The sequence below is a fragment of the Pogona vitticeps genome, chromosome 1, assembly GCF_051106095.1.
Source record: "Pogona vitticeps strain Pit_001003342236 chromosome 1, PviZW2.1, whole genome shotgun sequence".
NCBI classification, from domain to species: domain Eukaryota; kingdom Metazoa; phylum Chordata; class Lepidosauria; order Squamata; family Agamidae; genus Pogona; species Pogona vitticeps.
This window is the reverse complement of record NC_135783.1, coordinates 27,729,621-27,749,566: the sequence shown is the minus strand read 5'-3', so window position 1 is coordinate 27,749,566 and position 19,946 is coordinate 27,729,621. Positions and strand designations below refer to the sequence as shown.

The window sequence follows — 19,946 nt, the reverse complement described above, 5'->3', positions numbered from 1 at the left end:
CTATAAAACAAACAATTGGAAACATGAGATGTCTCTGACAAAGGATTTCTCCTATGGAATTAACAGCATATTTTTAAGGTTATGGTGTATACCACATAGGATTTTAATAATTAAATAAGCACAGTAATATAAGGACAAGAAGGAAAATATTTGATTTCAACATTTACTTAGTTGTATTTATCTTTTCGTAGCAAATTGACTTAAATTGACATAAGCAGAACACTTTTAAAGGTATACCACATAATCTTTCTACCCATTACCAATTGCTCATTTGCATTAAGCAGACACATGTAGCATTAACATTTAGCAAGCTACAACTGGCCACAACACTGTAAAGCATACTAAGTTTTTAGATAATATAAAAAATTATATGAAGTGCAAAATAAACACACACATAAATAAATAACAGAAATGGAGTGGAGTGTAATGATACACCATCAGAGCTCATGATGAAATGTTTTTACAAAAAAACAAATCTCTGCATGGATGTGGTTTGCACTCAAGATTTCTTTTGGATTTATAAACATTTAAAATGCCAAACATACAACAAAATGCACTGAAAAGTTAATGTTTACTTATCTGAGTAAAGCTCTTCATATATAATTTTTTTCATTATATAAATAAAATGGGTGTCATGCTATTACAGCACAGTTTCTTTATAATGCTTCTAAGAAGTACTGTGCCACAAACAGTTAAATATTAGGGCACAATTCAAAATCCTATGCACACAGCAGATTCATTTGGCTGCTCATAGAAGACAAGGACATCCTTGTCTGTGTGAAGCTGCACATGCGCATAGAATCATAGAGCTGGAAGGAACCTGTAAGGCCAATCCCCTGCTCAATGGATGAATCCAAATCAGTGTACATCTAACAGATGATTGTCTAATTTTCTCTTGAATGTTCCCAGTGTTGGAGTGCTCACCACCTCCTGAGGTAATTGATGTTGTACTGCTCTAAAAGTCAGGAAGTTTTCCCTGATATTCAATCAAAATGTGGCTTCCTTTGAGTCCATTATTATATACCCTGTACTCTGGGATGCCTGAGAATAGATCCTTCCCCTCCTCTGTACAACAATGTTTCAAGTATTTAAAGAGTGTTATCATACCTCCCTTCTTTTCTCAAGGGTGAACATGCCCAGTTCTTTCAGTCTTCTCTCATAGGGCTTGGTTTCCAGTCCCCTGAACATCCTTGTTGTCCTTCTCTGATCTTGTTTCATTTTGTCTGCATCCTTCTTAAAGTGTTGTGTCCAGAACTGGACACAGTACTCAAAATGACGCCTAATCATTTCTGAATACAGTGGTGCCTCGCAAGACGAGCACCCCGTTTAATGATGAAATCGCATCACAACAAACTTTTTGCGATCGCAAAAGCAATCACTTTACGATGTTTTAAATGGTTTTTTTCCACTTTGCGATGATTCTCACAAAACGATGATTTTCTGCCAGCTGATAGGCGGTTTCAAGGTAAAAAAAAAAATGGCTCCCCGCTCTTTTCTGGGACGGATTCCCCGCTGTACAGGCAGCGAAAATAGCCGCGCTATGGAAGATCTTCACTGGACGGTGAGTTTCAAGCCCATAGGAACGCATTAATCGGGTTTTAATGCATTTCTATGGGCTTTTTTATTTCGCATTACGACGTTTTCATTCTACAGCGATTTCGCTGGAATGAATTAATGTCGTAATGCGAGGCACCACTGTATAGTGGAACTAGTACTTCATGGGATTTTGAGGCTATACTTCTGTTAATGCATTGGAAAATACCATTTGCCTTTCTTGTAGCTGCATCACACTTTTGGCTCATATTCAGTTTGAGATCTACAACAATTCCAATACTGCATCAAGGGAATGAGTTCATTAATACAACATATCTCACCCACTCTGGCCGCATTGCATTGGCTGCCCATCCGTTTCTGCATCGACTTCAAAGTGATGATGCTCACGTACAAAGCCCTAAACGGTTTAGGGCCTCGATACTTGGCGGAACGCCTACTCCCACCAAGATCTACCCGTGTCACTCGTGCGAGCCAGGAGGTGAGGCTGAGGAGCCTAACGCTGAGAGAGGCCCGGAAGGAAAAGACAAGAAATCGGGCCTTCTCGGCGGTGGCTCCTCGCCTCTGGAACAACTTACCTCCTGAGATTCGCGTGGCCCCCTCGCTGGGTATCTTTAAGAATCAATTAAAAACATGGCTGTTTCGGCAGGCCTTCCCATCAGATAATTCCTGACGCCCCTTAACACCTTTTTTCCTCTCTTATTGTTCCTCCCACCTTGTGTAATGTCTTACCATTTAATAATTGTTTTATATATTATTTATTGTATTATTTATGTTGTTAGCTGCCCTGAGTGGTCCTGACCCGACCAGATAGGCGGGATATAAATAAAATAATTATAAATTATATATAAATATATAATATTTCTCACATATAATTTTTCATTTTTATGATAGCGTTTCCCATTTTATCCAGGAAAATGCACCCATAGCCACTAAATGCAGATTGCTCTACTTTATTTAAAAACAGAAGGTCTCAGTGTCTTTATTTTCTTATCTTGTGCATGAAACTGGATTATTTTTCAAAGACAAAGGATTAATGTACAGATATGCCCCTGTACTCTTTCCCCATTTTTAAAATGGATTTTTGAAATACCATCATCCATAGTCAGAGATTAGGACTATCTCCATTACATAAGTGAGATAATTAATGTACATTGTCAGAAACCAACATGGTGGAGAGTGATTGAAAGCTCTGCTGCTGGTGACTTTCTTTTGCATGAAAAAGACAACATCCAATTAGTCTCTATAGGAACTCACCTCGTATTATATAAACCTGTCCACCTATCAAGTGTTTTAGACAACAGAACAGTCCGTCTGACAACAGGGGGTGGAAAGCAGTAAAAGAAATAATGTCCAGATGTCAATAGTTGGGTGAGAGAGGATCAAAGGTTAAAGTTTAAGAGGAAATACTATTCACCAAGTGGAAGAACACGAAATCTTACCAAAGCAGTTTAGAGAGAGGGACTGAACAAAAGGACTGGCAGGTACAATTTAATGAAATGAATTTTGTAAGGTCACGGTGTAATTTTTAGTAAAAAAAATTACACTGTTTCAAGTAATGGGATATATTAATATTAATTTATACTTGGTTTGAAACAGAGAACATACATTCATGCAAAAGATCAAGTTACAAAACTAGAACTCACAGTTCCTCTTTTTCATGCAAACCCCAGCTTTCTAAGTAAGGGTCAAATCAGTGACCTCAGACTGTGAGAGACTAAGGAGATTAGCATAGGGTAAGTGGCCACTGAATTGCACCCTGTATATATTACAAAAAATACAACGAAAGCTAATTGGATTAAAATTAATTTGGCTGGCAATCTGTTCTCAATTAATGTATACATTCATTGCCACTTTATCAAATCATTCATTTGAGAAAAAGTGTTAAATTAAAGTGAACAGAGCTTGGAAAGTTAGGAAATGATAGACAGTGGGAAATTAACTTGTTCATAGTAACATTTAATATTCAGAAATTTGAAATTGCTAATATTAACGTGTTAATCAAATATTGAGGGAAAATATAAAATATTGAGGCACTTTGAAAACTAACAGATTGAGTTCGGTGTGAACTTTTGTGGCTCAAAATCCACTTCCTCAGGCACAAATGTAAATACACGGCCTACATATGTATAGATAGTGCCATGAGCAGCTGAGGATACAGATAACAGACAAAATGACAATAGTTCATTGTAACAGAAAAGAGGAGTTGTGCTACAATATTTTGCTTGTTTTTTTCTTTTTCATTTCTGCCAACACACTAAACCAAATTAACATGGTTACTTCTTTAGAGATTTATACCAGGTACCCCGCCGTGGGCCTTAAAAATGAATTTGGATTTTAACCTCTAGAAGCCTTAGTAAATACAACCAAGATTTTCCATAAGATTTCTGAGAAGTATAGTCTACCAAGAATCTCAAGATCGGGAATTACAGCTTGATAAAAAGCCAGTTGACCACTTCCAGTTACATCTCTTTAGCATAACACTATAAGAAGTCTTCACTGAAAATATAGGCTCAGCTGAACGCTGCGTCAGATCCTTGTTCTACCATCCCAGATCACTACTGGGATTATAGTGACCAGTCCCTACTGGATGCAAATCAGTTGAACAGAACTTTCTAACACCTTTTTTTTTAATTGTGACTTCCAAATCCCATGGGTAATGGTTGTTGTGGGTTTTTCGGGCTCTCTGGCCGTGTTCTGAAGGTTGTTCTTCCTAACGTTTCGCCAGTCTCTGCGGCCGGCATCTTCAGAGGACAGGAGTCAGAACTCTGTCTGTGCTCTGGCTCCTGTCCTCTGAAGATGCCGGCCACAGAGACTGGCGAAACATTAGGAAGAATAACCTTCAGAACACGGCCAGAGAGCCTGAGAAATCCACAACCATCAGATCCCAGCCGTGAAAGCCTTTGAGAATACCCATTGGCAATGCTTGAAAAACAATACTATTTTAATGATATTACAAACAAGTCCTCGCTGGGTGCAATGAGAAGCTCTTTTATAATTGAGAAACCTATGCAGGCTTGCTGTTAAACTGGCAAGAACAAACAACTAAGCTGAAACATTTTGAATCCAGTTCTTTTAAGCTGACATAGGGGTGGCTGCAAATCTGCCTGCTTGAATGAAACAGAAGAAGAAATGAACATGAAAAAGAAATAGAGTATACAAAGCCACCTCTGTCTGATGGGATGGGGTGAGATGTTGGGTCCTACATTTCTAGCTATGAAAAGAAAGAGCTCCACCATGTGAAGAAAGTGGAGGGGGAAAGCAGGAATCATCAAAGCGCTTTGATGCCTGCTTTCCGCCTCCACTTGCTAAGTGGGCTTAGCAAGAAAGGGGAAAGCAGGGATCAAAACAATCCTGCAGCGCTTTGATCCCTGCTTTCCCTCTCCACTTGCTAAGCCCCACTTAGATTTCTTAATTTTGGTTTACAAAATGGGGGGTCTTATACATGGGGGTGTCTTATACATGGTAAAATACAGCAAGTCTATTTTTAGTGAACAAAAAACCATGGTAGAATCCTTTATAGTCTATAATGCCTGCATCAACATAGAATAAATAAAATTAAAAGGGCCTCAGGCCCATCCCTAGTTATTCGTGTTTAGATATAATCTACCTGAACCAGAGAAATTTTTAAAACTGTAAGAAAGTGCCTTGTATGGTTGTAGTTAGAATAACTACCTCTTTCCAAAGGCCCATTCTAATTCAGAGATGAATAATGTTTAGAGGTTTGCTAGCTATTACAGAGGCCCATCTCTGGTTCTTTGACTCTGGAACTCCCTCCCACTGGAAGCCAGACTGACCCCATCTTTACTCTCCTTCTGGAAGCAGCCAAGGACCTTTCTCTTCAGGCAAGCTTTCCCTGAGGGACTGGCTGCTGAGTGGGGTACTAAACAGGTTGTTGTACTTTACAGCTGTGAATGTGTTCTTCTGTTATTTATGTTTTTTAATATTGTATTCATTTGATCTTTTTAATATTCATTTGTTTACTCACTGTTGCTAGCTTAAATACTGTGTTTTAACTTTTGTATGCCACCTTGGGTCCTTTTTAAGGAGAAAGGCAGAATAAGAATATTTTTAAAAGTAATAAAACAAAGTACCAGACTTGCTTCTGTAACACACACCCTTCAGTGATTTTTTTACATTAACTGATTGTTTGGAGGGATTTTTAAAATAAAAAAAGGCCATGCTCCCTCTAGTGGCCAAGAAACATTTTTAAAAGTTAAAAAAAAAACGTTTGGGAGGTCTAAGGAGGGCTCAGTGGTGCCTGAAATAATGGTAGAATTGCTCCCACATATCCTGGAGGGCACAGGGGGATATTATGAGCACATTTTTAAAAACAGAAATTGTCAGTATGTCTGGAGGTGTTGTTGGTCCCACGGGTGCTGAGGGGCTACATGTGTGTCAGCATGTTGCCCATCCCTGGTCTTATACTATAGCTTGCAATCACATTTAGATTCCTAATGAATAGTGCAGAAAGAATAGGGTGCTTTTCATCAGGACTGGATTATGTGGTCAGGAAAATCTAATTCTATCCCCAACAGCCACAATCCTGATCATGTTTCCTGTCCTGCTATTAGCCTTAGTAAAGAAAGGCTTTCAATAGTGCCATTCTCTGACTAACTGTGGCAGGGTTGGTAGGTTTGGGTAGGGGTTGAAGGGACAGCATCTTAAAAAGGAAGAATTAGACCTGTCTTCCCTATACTCCCTGTTTCCAATGAAAATCAGGATATTCTATGCCTAGCCTTAATTATTTTCAGCATGCTTGATAACCATAAAGTAACATCTAGTTTGACCTTAAACCACAAATGACTCCTTAGAAGCAGAGCAGTAATGCTATTAAGAAGATGAAACCTGCATGCTTCTCATAGCTTCTATAGGATGGCAACAAATGCTTTGTTTAACAAGGTGGTTGCTGCAAAAACACACACACACACACACATAAAAAACACTGCATGTTCTAGCCCCTCTTTTTTTAACTACATTTAGGCATACTTACTTGAATCCATACCCTGATACTACTGTTTTGTTGCCACAGGTAGGTAACAGTGATACAATATATGTGCACAGTAGTGGCAGTGGGAAAGACTATAACACTTTGGCTGCAGTCTTAAAACATCAAGCCTATTTCCTCCTTCAGCTTCTTCAGGCTCCAATTACTGTTGTGAGTTTCTATTCCTGATCAGTTTTCTAAACTGATGACCCAGGTTAGAAAAGCTAGATTTCAGTGCAAGTGCCATGTACATCGGATCCCTGCCTCTGTTTGTACAATCTGGTCCCTACAATCACACAAAAAGGGAATGTGATTATGCCCAATATAAATACACTGTTATCTCCATCTGAGGCCATCTTACTATTTGATTATATAGTTTTTGTAATGCAAATGCACAAACACACAAAGTGCCCCGTTTCTTCGTGCTTGCTATCAGGAAATGAATCAATTTTTTCCCCAGTCAGCACTGAGACCATCATATTTAAATTATATATGTTGATATCACTTAAATTCTTGCATAGCTGCAAACTCTTATATGACCATCCTTAACTGCAGTAGTGTTGACACATTTACATAAACATTCACTGGTGCATATTTTTAAAATACTTTAGAACTTTTTGTATTGGCTCTGCGATGTGAGGCATTAATAGTTTAGTAATTAATCATTAAGATAAAGGCAATTTATAAGTCAGTCATGAAAAATTGAAAAGGATCTTGTCAAATCACAACCAATATTTTGAATTTTAGATTTCTGCCATTTCCCCCAATGATTGGAAATATAAAACATGAAACAGATTAGCTGATGATTGCACTATTTCAGTTTGACTGGGGTAAGACTAAATGATAGGACTGAAGTCCCCACTAGTGAAATCCACCCAAGTGCAGACGTTAAAAAAAGAAAGATATATTCCACTCACTGGGTGGTCTGTTTGCTGCCAGGTTTTTGAAGTGGCTGCCTTTTATCACTTCTGCTGCTAGTCTTCCAGTTGTGGCATTATAAAGCAGTCCAACGAGGATTTCTGGAGCTGAGCCATGTGCCAGAGACTGACAAGAGGAGGTACTTTCACTGCAGGACATTTCTGACATGCTCATTTGGGAGTCACATCCCTAGAAGCAGAAATAAAAGTGTTTGCAAGCATCTGAAGCAACCAAGAAATGGGAGATTTCCTAGTATTTATTCATCTCTTTAGTTCTGAATTCTAATGTGATCATAGAGGCACCATGATGCCTTAATGCAAAATAAAATGGGAGAGTGGGATTCTAAAAGGAGTAACATGCAAAACATTGAGATAAAGCCCTTCAGATCCTAATGGAGTCAGTCCCGTCCTTTTGCCAATTCCAGCTCTCTCGAGCAAGAGGACCACAACTCCCATTGTCCCCAATGACGGGGTAGGGCTGATAGGAGATACAGATCAAAACAATCTGTTGGTTACCATGTAAGTGAAGGCTGCTCAGTTTTGTCTAAAGAGCACTTTCCTGGGAGGACCCGCTTTAGGGTTGTCCAAATCCAATCTCTGCCAAACTTGGTATGGGTGATGAGGAGAGTCAGCCAAAGAGTCAGTCCAAGTTTGCCAAAGGTTGGATTTGAGATGCCCGAGTTATAGCCAATTTACAAATCACCAATGCTGCTGACCAATAGTTCAGCATTTCACTTCATTCTGGGCAGGCACATTTCCATGAAGTGCCCAGAAACGAACCACGAAAGGACTCCATTCATGTGGGGGTTTTTTGCTTTGTAGTTCATTTCGTGCCCATCTCTACCTGTGATAAGAAACAATGCATCAGGGAGGGGAAAACAACTGCCATCAGGCTATGTGGTAATCTATACCGCTTCAAGAACTAATAATTCTACTAAATGCAACTCATGTGTGTTTGCATCAACATTAACAAATTAGAAAATGCAAAGAACTGCCAGTGACGGAGGTCTGCTAATTATCATTTACCCCTCCCCCCTTTTCGCTATCCGTCCTAATAAAACTGATTCCTTTGAAATTGTTGGTTGCATCTGCAAGGATGTTGCCATCAGTGTAAATTCATGGTGCCTCTCTAGAGGATGTTTCAAACCTATACTGTTTAAAACAGGGATGCCCAGCCTTTTTGCCTTTGAAGACCATCTCCAGCTTAGGGAAGGTTTCATAATACTGCTATGCATACACCTGCACACACATACAGAAGGATGGGAAAGTTCAACCTCATCCTCACTGTAGTAATCCTGAACAAGATTACCATAGAAGACGGGAGAATTTATTTATTTATTTATTTATTTATTTATTTATTTATTTATTTATTTATTTATTTATTTATTTATTTAACTTATATGTCGCCCACACTACCCAAAGGTATCCGGGTGGCTTACAACAATTTAAATTCAATAAAAAGATAAAAAACAATTAAAATACTATGCTCTAAAAATTCCCATCAGGACCCACAGTTGATATTATTTCAATTAAAAACCTTCTGGCACAGGAAGGTTTTGACCTGGTGCCAAAACGTCATCAACAAATGTTTCTAATTGCTAATGGGATGTAGTAACTTTCTCCCCTCAACAACTCTGATGAGATCTGATGCTTTAGCACCACCACCACTGTTTCAGCCCCCCTAAAAGTGTTGTCAAAGTGATGGTCCTTATCGCCTACAGCTGCAATTTCCATCTCAACTACTCCAAAACAATCAGCATGGTCCTGTAGCCTCTGGCTCCTTTCCATCCATGGCACTACTATTTCAGCCTCTAGCATTTTGGTACTTCCATCAGCAGAGAAGCAGCAGCAATGCCAATTGCTTAGCTGCAGAAGAGGCTAGCAAACTCAAACAGCATTACTGTTTTTATGTTGCCATTAGCAATGAAGAAGCAACAGTGATGATCAGTGCGGGGGACGGGGGCAGCAAGGCTGGAAGCCATGGAGGCTGCACAATCTGCATCCAAGGCCACATGTGACCCATGGGCTGTGAGTGCCCAGTTAAAAGGTTTGAAATTCAGAGCTAAGTGGGATTTGATCCCATGTCTTCCAAGTCTTCTACTCTAATGATCTAAAAATATCTTACTCAGTCTTTGAATATGTGTCTACGGTTTTGCTAAGCCTGAGAGCACTGACCAATAAGGAGAGAGGGTAAGCATGAGCTCTACATCTTAGAAGCCTGTGTTCTAAATAATTTTGTGAACTTAAGCAAGACTGAGGGAGAATGTTGTACTTTGAAATGACATCCAATGCTCAAAATTTAGATCGCCTGAAGCCACTAAGATGGTATGATAAATCTGTCAGCTGGGAATCAGGACAAACGTCTCAATGTTTACCACAAGGCAAATTCCATGAAATCTACTCAGTGAGTTCTAGTAAGTTAGTTGGGTAGAACAAAGCTGTTCATTACTCAAATGACTCAGCAAGATACAAACAAATGCTCTTCAATAGCTCTACCTAATATAAACCAAAGATTGTCACAAGCTTATCCTTGCAAGGAAGCTTATATGTACAAGCATGGAAGCAAGATCATTTTGCACATGAATAAAGTGAAATTTAAAATAAATTATCCAGCCATTGGTGATTTCAATGTAATTTGAAATCACAGGTTCTTAGCAAAGCCACGTCTTCTTTGAGCCCTTTATTTTCCCATAAAGCAAGGGCAGCCCTGTGCTTGTCGTTAATGGAGCACACACTCTGCCCAAAGAGAATGCCTAGTGCTCACCATAACTTTTTTCTTTTTGAATGGACAACACTATGTAAGGTAGACATACAGTGGACCCTTGACTTACAGACGGCTTGACTTACAGACTTTTTGAGTTACAGACTTCTCTGGCCGCAAAATTTACCGTATTTTTTGCACCATAAGACGCACTTTTTCTCCCAAAACAAGTGGGGGGAGAAGTGTATGCGTCTTATGGAGCAAATACTGTCCCCTCCACGCCACCATCGCTGGCTTCCGAGGCCTCCGGAGGCCTCTGCAGGCCCCGTGGGGGCCTCCCCCCGCCACCATCGCTCGCTTCCGAGGCCTCCGGAGGCCTCTGCAGGCCCCGTGGGGGCCTCCCCCCGCCACCATCGCTCACTTCCGAGGCCTCTGGAGGCCTCAGCAGGCAATGTGGGGGCCTCCCCCCGGCACCATCGCTGGCTTCCGAGGCCTCCGGAGGCCTCAGCAGGCCCCGTGGGGGCCTCCCCCCGCCACCATCGCTCGCTTCCGAGGCCTCCAGAGGCCTCAGCAGGCCCCGTGGGGGCCTCCCCCTGCCACCATCGCTCGCTTCCGAGGCCTCAGCAGGCCTCAGCAGGCCCCGTGGGGGCCTCCCCCAGGCACCATCGCTGGCTTCAGAGGCTTCCGGAGGCCTCAGCAGGCCCCGTGGGGGCCTCCCCCAGGCACCATCGCTGGCTTCCGAGGCCTCTGGAGGCCTCAGCAGGCCCCGTGGGGGTCCACCACCACCACCATCGCTGGCTTCTGAGGACCTCCAGGAGGCTTTCCACTGGTAAGGTGCTGCTTTTTACTTTTTTTAAAAATGTTCTGGGTGGGTTTTGTAGGGTAGATTTGGGCTGGCGGTATGTTTCTATGTTGCTTTGTGTTTTGGTAATTTTTTTGCAGTCCCAGCATGGGACTTGCTCTGTTTATTTATTTTTACTTTATTTTTTGGTATTTAAAAATTAGTTGCTGCTTTTTACTTTTTAAAAATGTTCTGGGTGGGTTTTGGAGGGTAGGTTTGGGCTGGGGGGTATGTTTCTATGTTGCTTTGTGTTTTGGTATTTTTTTTGCAGTCCCAGCATGGGACTTGCTCTGTTTATTTATTTTTACTTTATTTTTTGGTATTTAAAAATTAGTTGCTGCTTTTTACTTTTTAAAAATGTTCTGGGTGGGTTTTGGAGGGTAGGTTTGGGCTGGGGGGTATGTTTCTATGTTGCTTTGTGTTTTGGTACTTTTTTTGCAGTCCCAGCATGGGACTTGCTCTGTTTATTTATTTTTACTTTATTTTTTGGTATTTAAAAATTAGTTGCTGCTTTTTACTTTTTTAAAAAATGTTCTGGGTGGGTTTTGTAGGGTAGATTTGGTCTGGGGGTATGTTTCTATGTTGCTTTGTTTTTTGGTGATTTTTTTGGCAGTCCCAGTGTGGGACTTGCTCTGTTTATATATTTTTATTTTATTTTAATTTTCGGTATTTAAAAATTAAGTGCGTCTTAACGTCCGGTGCGTCTTATGGAGCGAAAAATATGGTAGGTTTGACTTGCAGACTGAGATTTGACTTACAGACTAGAAAAAAAACCAAAATGGAACAAAAACAGCCTGTTACGGGATTAATCGGTTTTCAATGCACTGTAGGTCAATGGAGACTTGACTTACAGACTTTTTGACTTGAGAACCGCCTTCCAATACGGATTAAGTTCTCAAGTCAAGACCCCACTGTAATGAGATCTGCCTACGAGTGCTAATTGTTTGGTAAAGGTAAAGGTTGCCCTTGACATTTAGCCCAGTTGTGTCCGACTCTAGGGCGCGGTGCTCATCTCCGTTTCCAAGCCACAGAGTGAGCGTTTCTGTCCGAAGACTATTTCCGTGGTCACATGGCCATCACGACTAGACACGGACATCTTATATCATCTGTCTATAGTCAGACCCCATGCATGGAATCCAAAGAACAGTATCCAGGGGAATATGTAACTCCCTTTGAACCATGCTCACTGACCCTTCTAGAATGTTTTTCCTAAAATACTCTCTCATTCTTATAGAGGGTCACTAACTGTTTTCCAGTCCTATAGTGAGAACCCTCAGAGATCTGCTAACATTGCTTCTGTGGTACCACTAAACGAGGCTTCTGATAACAAGTGTAAAACTGGCCAAGCTTTACCACCATCTTATTTGGTTTTCTGATAGTAACAGTAAAACACACACACACATCCCAGTTAAGAATCCTGTATTTGTGTGTGCGCTATAGTAAGTAGGGAAGCTAGCTAATTCTTAACTTCCTTGTAACCGGATACATTGGAAAATGTGCTCCAAGCTTATGTGAATGAGAATTTCTGGTGTATACACGGAACTTTTCAGTTTCATTACCATTTGCTTCAGTACAGCAACCATATATGATTTTCTACTGCAATCCACCAGCCTTATACAGAAGTCTACCAAGTATTCCATAAATGTCTTGCTTTTGATGAGTCTCAGACTCCACAGGGTTCACAAGCACCTAAGCAGGCCATGGGCTGGTGCACTATATTAAGTTCAATGGTTCGTATGCTGGGTAATGCCTGTAACAGACAAGTGGGTCCAGGAGTATATTTTGTACAAAAGGGTGCATTCCCTTTTTGGAAATGATTTGTATGTACTGTATATTGAACTCTTCAGGAAGCAAAATGAAAAGCAGGACAACGAATGCAGATCTGAATACATATCTAGATTGATAGTGGGCCACTGTTACCCAAATCATTTTGCAAGAGTTTGAATAAAACGTTTGCTATTAATATTTCATTTTTATAGTATGGCTTCAATGTAAGTAAAATAAAATGATCCATTTTGAAGAAAGTTTAGAACTATAATCTTTAGAAATGATCTCAAGTAACAATGCCTGCTTCATATGCTATCCCAATGGTAGCGTGGAAACATTAAAACTGAGTAGTGACTCAATAGATAACAGATTTTTGTTATGGCTACAATTCTGCATTAATTTGCACCGAACTGAGTAAGTTGTACTCAAGTTTGGATAAGCACATATAGAGACTGAGCTGCAAAACACTTAATCGCTTTGTTTGAAAAATTAGTTAAGACTATTTCCCAGTGCCTTTTTCTCCCCCCCCCTTTTTTAATTTTTTTATTTTTTTTATTTTTTTTATTTTTGAGTCTCAGGATGACAAACTGATAAATGCACTATTAAAACTATCTCCTGCTGTCAGGGGCAAAAAAAAAAAAACCCAACCCCACTGGTTAAAGAAAAATCAAATTAAAAATATAATTCCTTCACTGAGTGTAATCAAGAGACTCAAATCTTTTTAAAAAATTATTACATACAGCTGTAATTTATTACCACAGAGTCCATAAAGTTGCATCAAATTTCTTTCTTGAAATCATAAATGATATTGGAAATATATACATAAGCAAATTATTGTAAAAACAAAACTATCATGCTATTCACACATCAGCTTTGTTCCCATACTTCAGCTGCTGTGAATAATGTACTCTCAAAATGAAATGACAGAATAGAATTGATATGTTCTCGCAAGCAAGTGTTTCAACTTCCTCAATAGACACTTGATGAGGTAAGAATGGGACCCTTGTGCCACTGTCAAATTGTATTTTCATTTGAGACACAATGTGCGATGTCTTTATATAAGTCCGCTAATAAAAACTGCATAGTACATCTTGATGGGAGGAAATGAGAATAAATGATTCAATTCACCTTGAAAGTTCTGTGACAAAGCATTAAAATTATTGCCTAGATGCCCGCTGTATAATTTCCATTAGTGTCTTATAAGTGATACAGGAAGGCACACTTCACTTTACTGCTGTAGACTGAAAAAAGGTGCCATGGAGAAGTACCCAGAGCCAGATACTAAAATCCAGCACAGAATTAAACACACTTCAATGCATATAAATCCATGGCCTTGCATTCAACTTGTGCCTGCTTTATATTCCTATCAAACTACTGCCATCTCATGAAATTTGGGCAAAATTTAAAGGAAAATTAGGACAAAAGATATTTAAATATATTTAAATTGCTTCAGAATCTCTCATTCTGAAGAAGTATTAACCTGAGGTGCTATTTGGGGGGAAAAAAAGGTTTCAGTCTTTTTCTCAGTGTTCCATTCAGGTGCATGTAAGGTAGGTCTTTGGCCCCAACTTATGCAGTCTTCAGAAAGCAAACACACCTATTTAGTCACTTTCCAGGAGCATAATGTTCTGCTCTCAGCAAACCTGGTTGTAAGGTATTTTTGTTTAATATTGCTTGTTGTTTATATTACCAGCCTAAGAAAAATCTATTTTTCAGATCCAGGGTATGCCTCTGACTAACTTCCTGAACTGTTGGTTGTTGTGGGATTTCCAGGTTGTTTGGCCATGTTCATGTTTTTCTTCTTCCTAATGTTTCGCCAGTCTCTGTGGCTGGCATCTTCAGAGGACAGGGGTCAGGATTTACTTGGATAGTTGAGTATTAGTTTGCTTGGATAGTTCAGTATTTATAGCTGTGGGATCAGCTTTTGTCCTATTCAGGTGCTTATGGTGATCAGCATGTCCTTTTGTTGTGGGTGTATTGTTGTGATAAGGGGGAGAGATTATCTGTCCCTGTGATTGATTGGTGTCATTAGCTGGTCTTTTGTGTGCAGTGAGCACTGGTCCTTGTGGCTGGGTAGAGTTCGTTAACCTTTTGCAGGCTGTATTTTTCAGTGCTGGGAGCCAGGCTTTGTTGAGTTTTAAACTTTTTTCTTTTTTGTTGAAGCTCTGCTGGTGTTTGTGCATTTCAATGGCTTCTCTGTGCAATCTAACATAATGATTGCTGGTGTTGTCCACTACTTCTGTGTTTTGAAATAGAATTTTGTGTCCAGCTTGTTTTAGGGCACGTTCAGCTACTGCCCGTTTTCACAGTTGTTTTAGTCTGCAGTGTCTCTCATATTCTTTGATTCTGGTGTGGATGCTGCGTTTTGTGGTTCCAATATATACCTGTCCACAACTGCAAGGTATCCGGTATACTCCTGCAGTGGTGAGAGGGTCCCTTTTGCCCTTTGCTGACTGTAACTATTGTTGTATTTTTGTGGTGGGCATGAATACTGTTTGGAGGTTGTTTTTTCAAAAGTTTCCTCATGTGGTCCGTGACGCCTTTGATGGTTGGGCCTAATGGCTACTCGAAGAATGAAATCACAAGAGCCATGAAACCAAGAAAACAACACCAAATTGAAGAGGAAAAACAGCCACCCAGAAATAAAGTATTTCTGCCATACAGGTCAACGAACTCTACCCAGCCACAAGGACCGGTGATCACTGCACACAAAAGACCAGCTAACAACACCCATCAACCACAGTGACAGATAATCTCTCCCCTTTTGTCCCCTGCAAAAAGTCATAATATGTCTCCTGAAGCTTAGTTACTGGTAGAAAGGGCTCCCCACTAAATTATGCTGGTATTTTTGGTTGCATTCTTTTGCCTTTGACCCTGCCCACCATTGGAATAAGGACCAAAGAACATGCCTAAAATTGAATTCATCCTTCAGGCTGAAAGAAAAATAAGGAATGGGAAAACAGATAGTTGGAAGATAGTTAACACAACAAATGAGCTTGAAATAGCATTGCAAAACAAATGAAGTACTCTTAAATAGTTCAAAAGTAAATGGAACAGTAAGTCCATCAAACTAATATCTATATACACTTACCTGGAAACAAGTCCCATTGAACATACTGGGGCTTATCTCTAAGTGGGTACTGTATACACCAAACTGCATAACAAGTGATAAAGTTTGCCTGAACTAAAATTGCCCACTTTAGCTCTCGCAGTGATCAAATAACTTTACAGAAAAAGATTAGGAACAGAAGAGAAGATAGACTTCTATAGATCCTCTGGCAACCAGTTAGGCACAGCAAAATCTGAGGTGTGCAAACATTGCAAAACCAGTATTTAAATTTGCTCATTCATTCAAAAGTGTGAGATTAAATCAGTTTTCATTAAAATGCAAACAAAAACATTTGTTCCCTGTAGATACTTATTAATATTTCTAGATTTCTTGAAGGACATCGTGTACCTTCCTCCTCCTTTCAGTACATGCAGAAGGGACAACATACTGGAGAGACAGAGATCATCCTTGAATGTATGAAGACCCTAACCTGAAAATCATTAGAACTGGGCATGACTGTGAGGTCACAATTTTTCTTTTCTTTGGGAACAAAAGTACTGTGATGGTGCAACAGGTTTCATGAACCCTTTGGCAAGCACCTTTGGCAGAGATTAAGAGGTTAATGGAGCAAATGCTGGTCTTAAAGTTCCCAAGAGAGGCATTTCCTGCTCAGGTGCATTTGGAGACCACCCCGGCTTCAAGTGCAATGCCAGAGCTATGAATAAATCCCAAAGAAATGATGGTAGTGAGCCTGCTAGTGCAACCTTCTTGTACAGCTCTCAAAAAGGACTTGACGGAAACTCATTCACTCTGAAAAAATGAAGAAAGATTCGCTGAACTGTCCAAGTGAAAATACAGGACAACTTGACTAGAGATCGTGGCATTCAGCTCTGCTCTCACCTGTCCATCACAGCTGGGCAGGGGAATCTCAGCCAATGAGAGGACGGAGGGTGGTGCAGAGGTGGGAGGAGCTGGGTTATATAAAGTGTGTGTGATGTGTGAGGGGAGATCAGATTGAGAGATGAGTGATTAGATAGATAGATAGAGAGTGAGAAAGAGCCTGTCAGTGAGGGAAAAGTCTGTGTGAGCTAGTGTCTGAGAAACAGTGATTGACTAATTGATTTAATACCAGTGATTTACCTTTTTATTTTTGTATAATCAATAAACACTTTTATTTGTTTGAAAGAAACACTTGTCTTTTTGATTTTAAGGATAGGCTGGTGGCAGCAGTTTTGGTGAAAGGTAGTGAGCACTCTTAGAGGCCTGGATGGGTAAAGGCTTGAGAGTGGCCCGCTACAGAGATAAAGAAGACATTAGGCATATTTGGTGCAACCACCTCAAACTTAAAACCAATAGCTTAATTCTAAGATCAATTAGGAATCATGATGATTGCTGCCCTAGCAACTGACTGCTATGTTACTGCAGCACTGCAGGATAATACCAAAACAAATATTCTGAATCACAGTACAAAACAGCCTTCTTTTAGGCTACTTTGTGCTATCTTCCAACACTTTTGGAGAATAGAAAGTTGGTGTGAAGTATTGATAAGGAACCCAAAAGGGAGGGGGGGGATCTAAATTACCTCTTTCTTTTTAAAAAGATCTTCAGAAGTGAAATCTGCCCGTTATTTATCTTAAACAAATAACTGTACTGAGAAGTACAGAATATCAGCTAATTGGAGTTGCCACACATTCTTCATCTAACTGCCTGCTCCTTTATTTATGTTATCATTCTTTTCAGCCAGGAAAAAGAGTGCCATGGCCCTATTATGACTGTATGAGCTGTTATGGTACTGAGTGACAAGATATGTAGCTGTTATAACACTTCTCTTTCTCTTTGTAGGAAAAATCATTATGGAGCAATGCCTGCTGCATGTCTGAGGCAACTCAAAGAACAAGCTATTATCCTAAAAGAAAGAATCAGAAATAGAACAGGAAGCATACAAAAATCACATTGCAGGACAAACAAAAGTAGAGTTAAAGATAAAACAATGTGAATAATCACATACAGTATCTACTGGTGAAGATAGATCTGTACAGTATTAAAATACAGCTACACCATTAATTATTACACCTCTTCATGATGATGGTGAAAAAGGTTCCGTACTGTAAAGAAGACAAACAAATATAAGCAATTTAAAGCAAAGATTTTGTGACGATGAGGAAGCTAACTTAAATAATATACATTTATGCAAAGCTGAATGTAGAATGTAAAGCATATAAGACTGAAAGGTCTTTTAAGTCAATGGGCCACTACAACAAATATCTCCAAACTGTATTCATTCAGGGCATAAGTAAATGATCTAATCATAATCATTTATATTCTGGCACACTTCTTCTGCTTAGTTTAATACTCACAGAAATATTGTATGCTGGTTCCAGTGTCACTGGCACTGACATCTTCCCTTGAAGATTTAGTTTGGTTAAGTAAAAGACTTTTTCTCCCAGAATCCTCTCTCTTTTTACACGTCGTATACTGTACAGTCTAAAGCGTACTGCATAATTCCCAATCATTTCAGACTCAATATGATTAAATTTAAATGTCTCTGTAAATACAGGGCATGGGCCCCGCTGGATGCAGGTTTTTGCTCTCTGTTTCTTGAGAGGAAGAAGAACCAGGTGTACTTGCCATAAACTTCCACTTGTCCTATTATAATTTGGAATGTCTGTGACAGCTGTGACAGTTATCAGAAGCCTCTGTTCCTGCGAGTCATAGTCAAAAGTCACATCCAGGGTGCCATATTTAGCTTCTGGTTCAGGATCAAAAGATTTAGGGAGCTGTGATGATGATCCTTGAGCTGACAGATCCTAGAAGAAATTGCAAAGAGAGGTCTGACATATATGTATGCCCATTTAGATATCTATACATGTATTCAGTATATAAAATTTAAAAAAACAAATTATCAGCTATCATTTAAAGGCAACACTAGAATAGTTATTTACAGCTACAAAATAACTTCAAATTTTTTGGTACTACAAAAAGTATCAGAATGTTATTTTGCATAATTTTTCATGGATTGTTACCCACTTCATCAGATGCAATACCACATGTTATAGTTAAAGCATTTATAAAGTAAAAAAGGAGTATGTATGTATGCATGCATGTATAGGTTTTAACTTTCTCATTCTTTGTAAGCAAGAGAAATAATTAACCCCTTTCATTAATTTTTAAACTAACATCACAATGCTACCATCTGCTGTCTTGTAGTATGGAATACAGCTAAAGCGTCACCTTCTGGACCTTAAAAAATAAATAAAGCTTGGGTGGGCTCATGCAGCACACATGTGGGCTGCCAAATTTGGGGGGTGGGGGGACGGCCCTGTTCTCGTTATGAGACATCTATTACAAAAACTGTTACAGGTACAATGCAAAACAAATGAAGCCATCCCATGTTATGTTACAAACAATTATAACATAATTTAGTCATTTTATATACTACAGAAAAGGGGTGAATTATCAGTGACTTGTTGGTTGTTACAGGTTACTTCCAAACACTGATATGATTTTTACATTTTGGTCAGTCTGTACATTTGCTACTCTGTAGAGTGGTATAATCTTTCATCCATTTCAAAGAAAAGGCAACTGGTTATGTTGACAGTCCGTCTGGAAAGAGGGCAACTCAGAAAAGAGAGGGAGCAAGGAGAAAAGGCTCTAAATAGTCAGGTCCAAAGCCTTAACTGGGAATAGCTGGGGAGAAATTATAAGGGCAATGTTGAAAAGAAGGTGAAGGGAGACTTCAGTGGGAATGAATCACCTCTGTGATACAGTTTTTCGAACAAAACAGATGAAGAAAATATATGAAAAGCAAAATATCATTAATATTTTCCAATATCTTACCAATGTATCTTACCTCCTTACAAACTGTCCCTGCTATTCTGAAGCTGTTCTAGTGTGTTATCAAGTACTGCTATAGATATATTTGCTTCTTTGCTATCAAAACACAGTAGTTTTGAAAAAGATAAGCAGTTTCAAGCAAATGTATGCTATCTGACACATGCTTGCATACAAATAAATAAAGCATAGAATTATATTGCTTGATATTCAGGAGCAAAAACTCTAGGGGTTGTATTTCCAAAGGCAAAAACTAAATACAATATGAGCAATGGCATGAATCGTTTCTTTAAAAAAAAACC

General features: G+C 39.4%; 1 protein-coding gene across 10 annotated transcripts in view; it reads right to left on the bottom strand.

The window, feature by feature from the left end:
• Nucleotides 1-19,946, bottom strand: part of SYT14 (synaptotagmin 14) — a 135,730-nt gene that overhangs the window by 3,666 nt on the left and 112,118 nt on the right. For 7 of the 10 annotated variants that reach the window (XM_020794607.3, XM_078382927.1, XM_020794605.3 and 4 more), the window contains 3 exons: nucleotides 18,171-18,620; nucleotides 7,456-7,645; nucleotides 2,809-2,865 (listed from right to left, as the gene is read on the bottom strand). In XM_020794607.3, the coding sequence (XP_020650266.2) occupies nucleotides 2,809-2,865; nucleotides 7,456-7,645; nucleotides 18,171-18,620 (697 nt within the window). The remainder of the gene's footprint in view (nucleotides 1-2,808; nucleotides 2,866-7,455; nucleotides 7,646-18,170; nucleotides 18,621-19,946) is intronic. The other 3 variants (XM_078382926.1, XM_020794606.3, XM_020794604.3) reach the window with 1 other exon arrangement.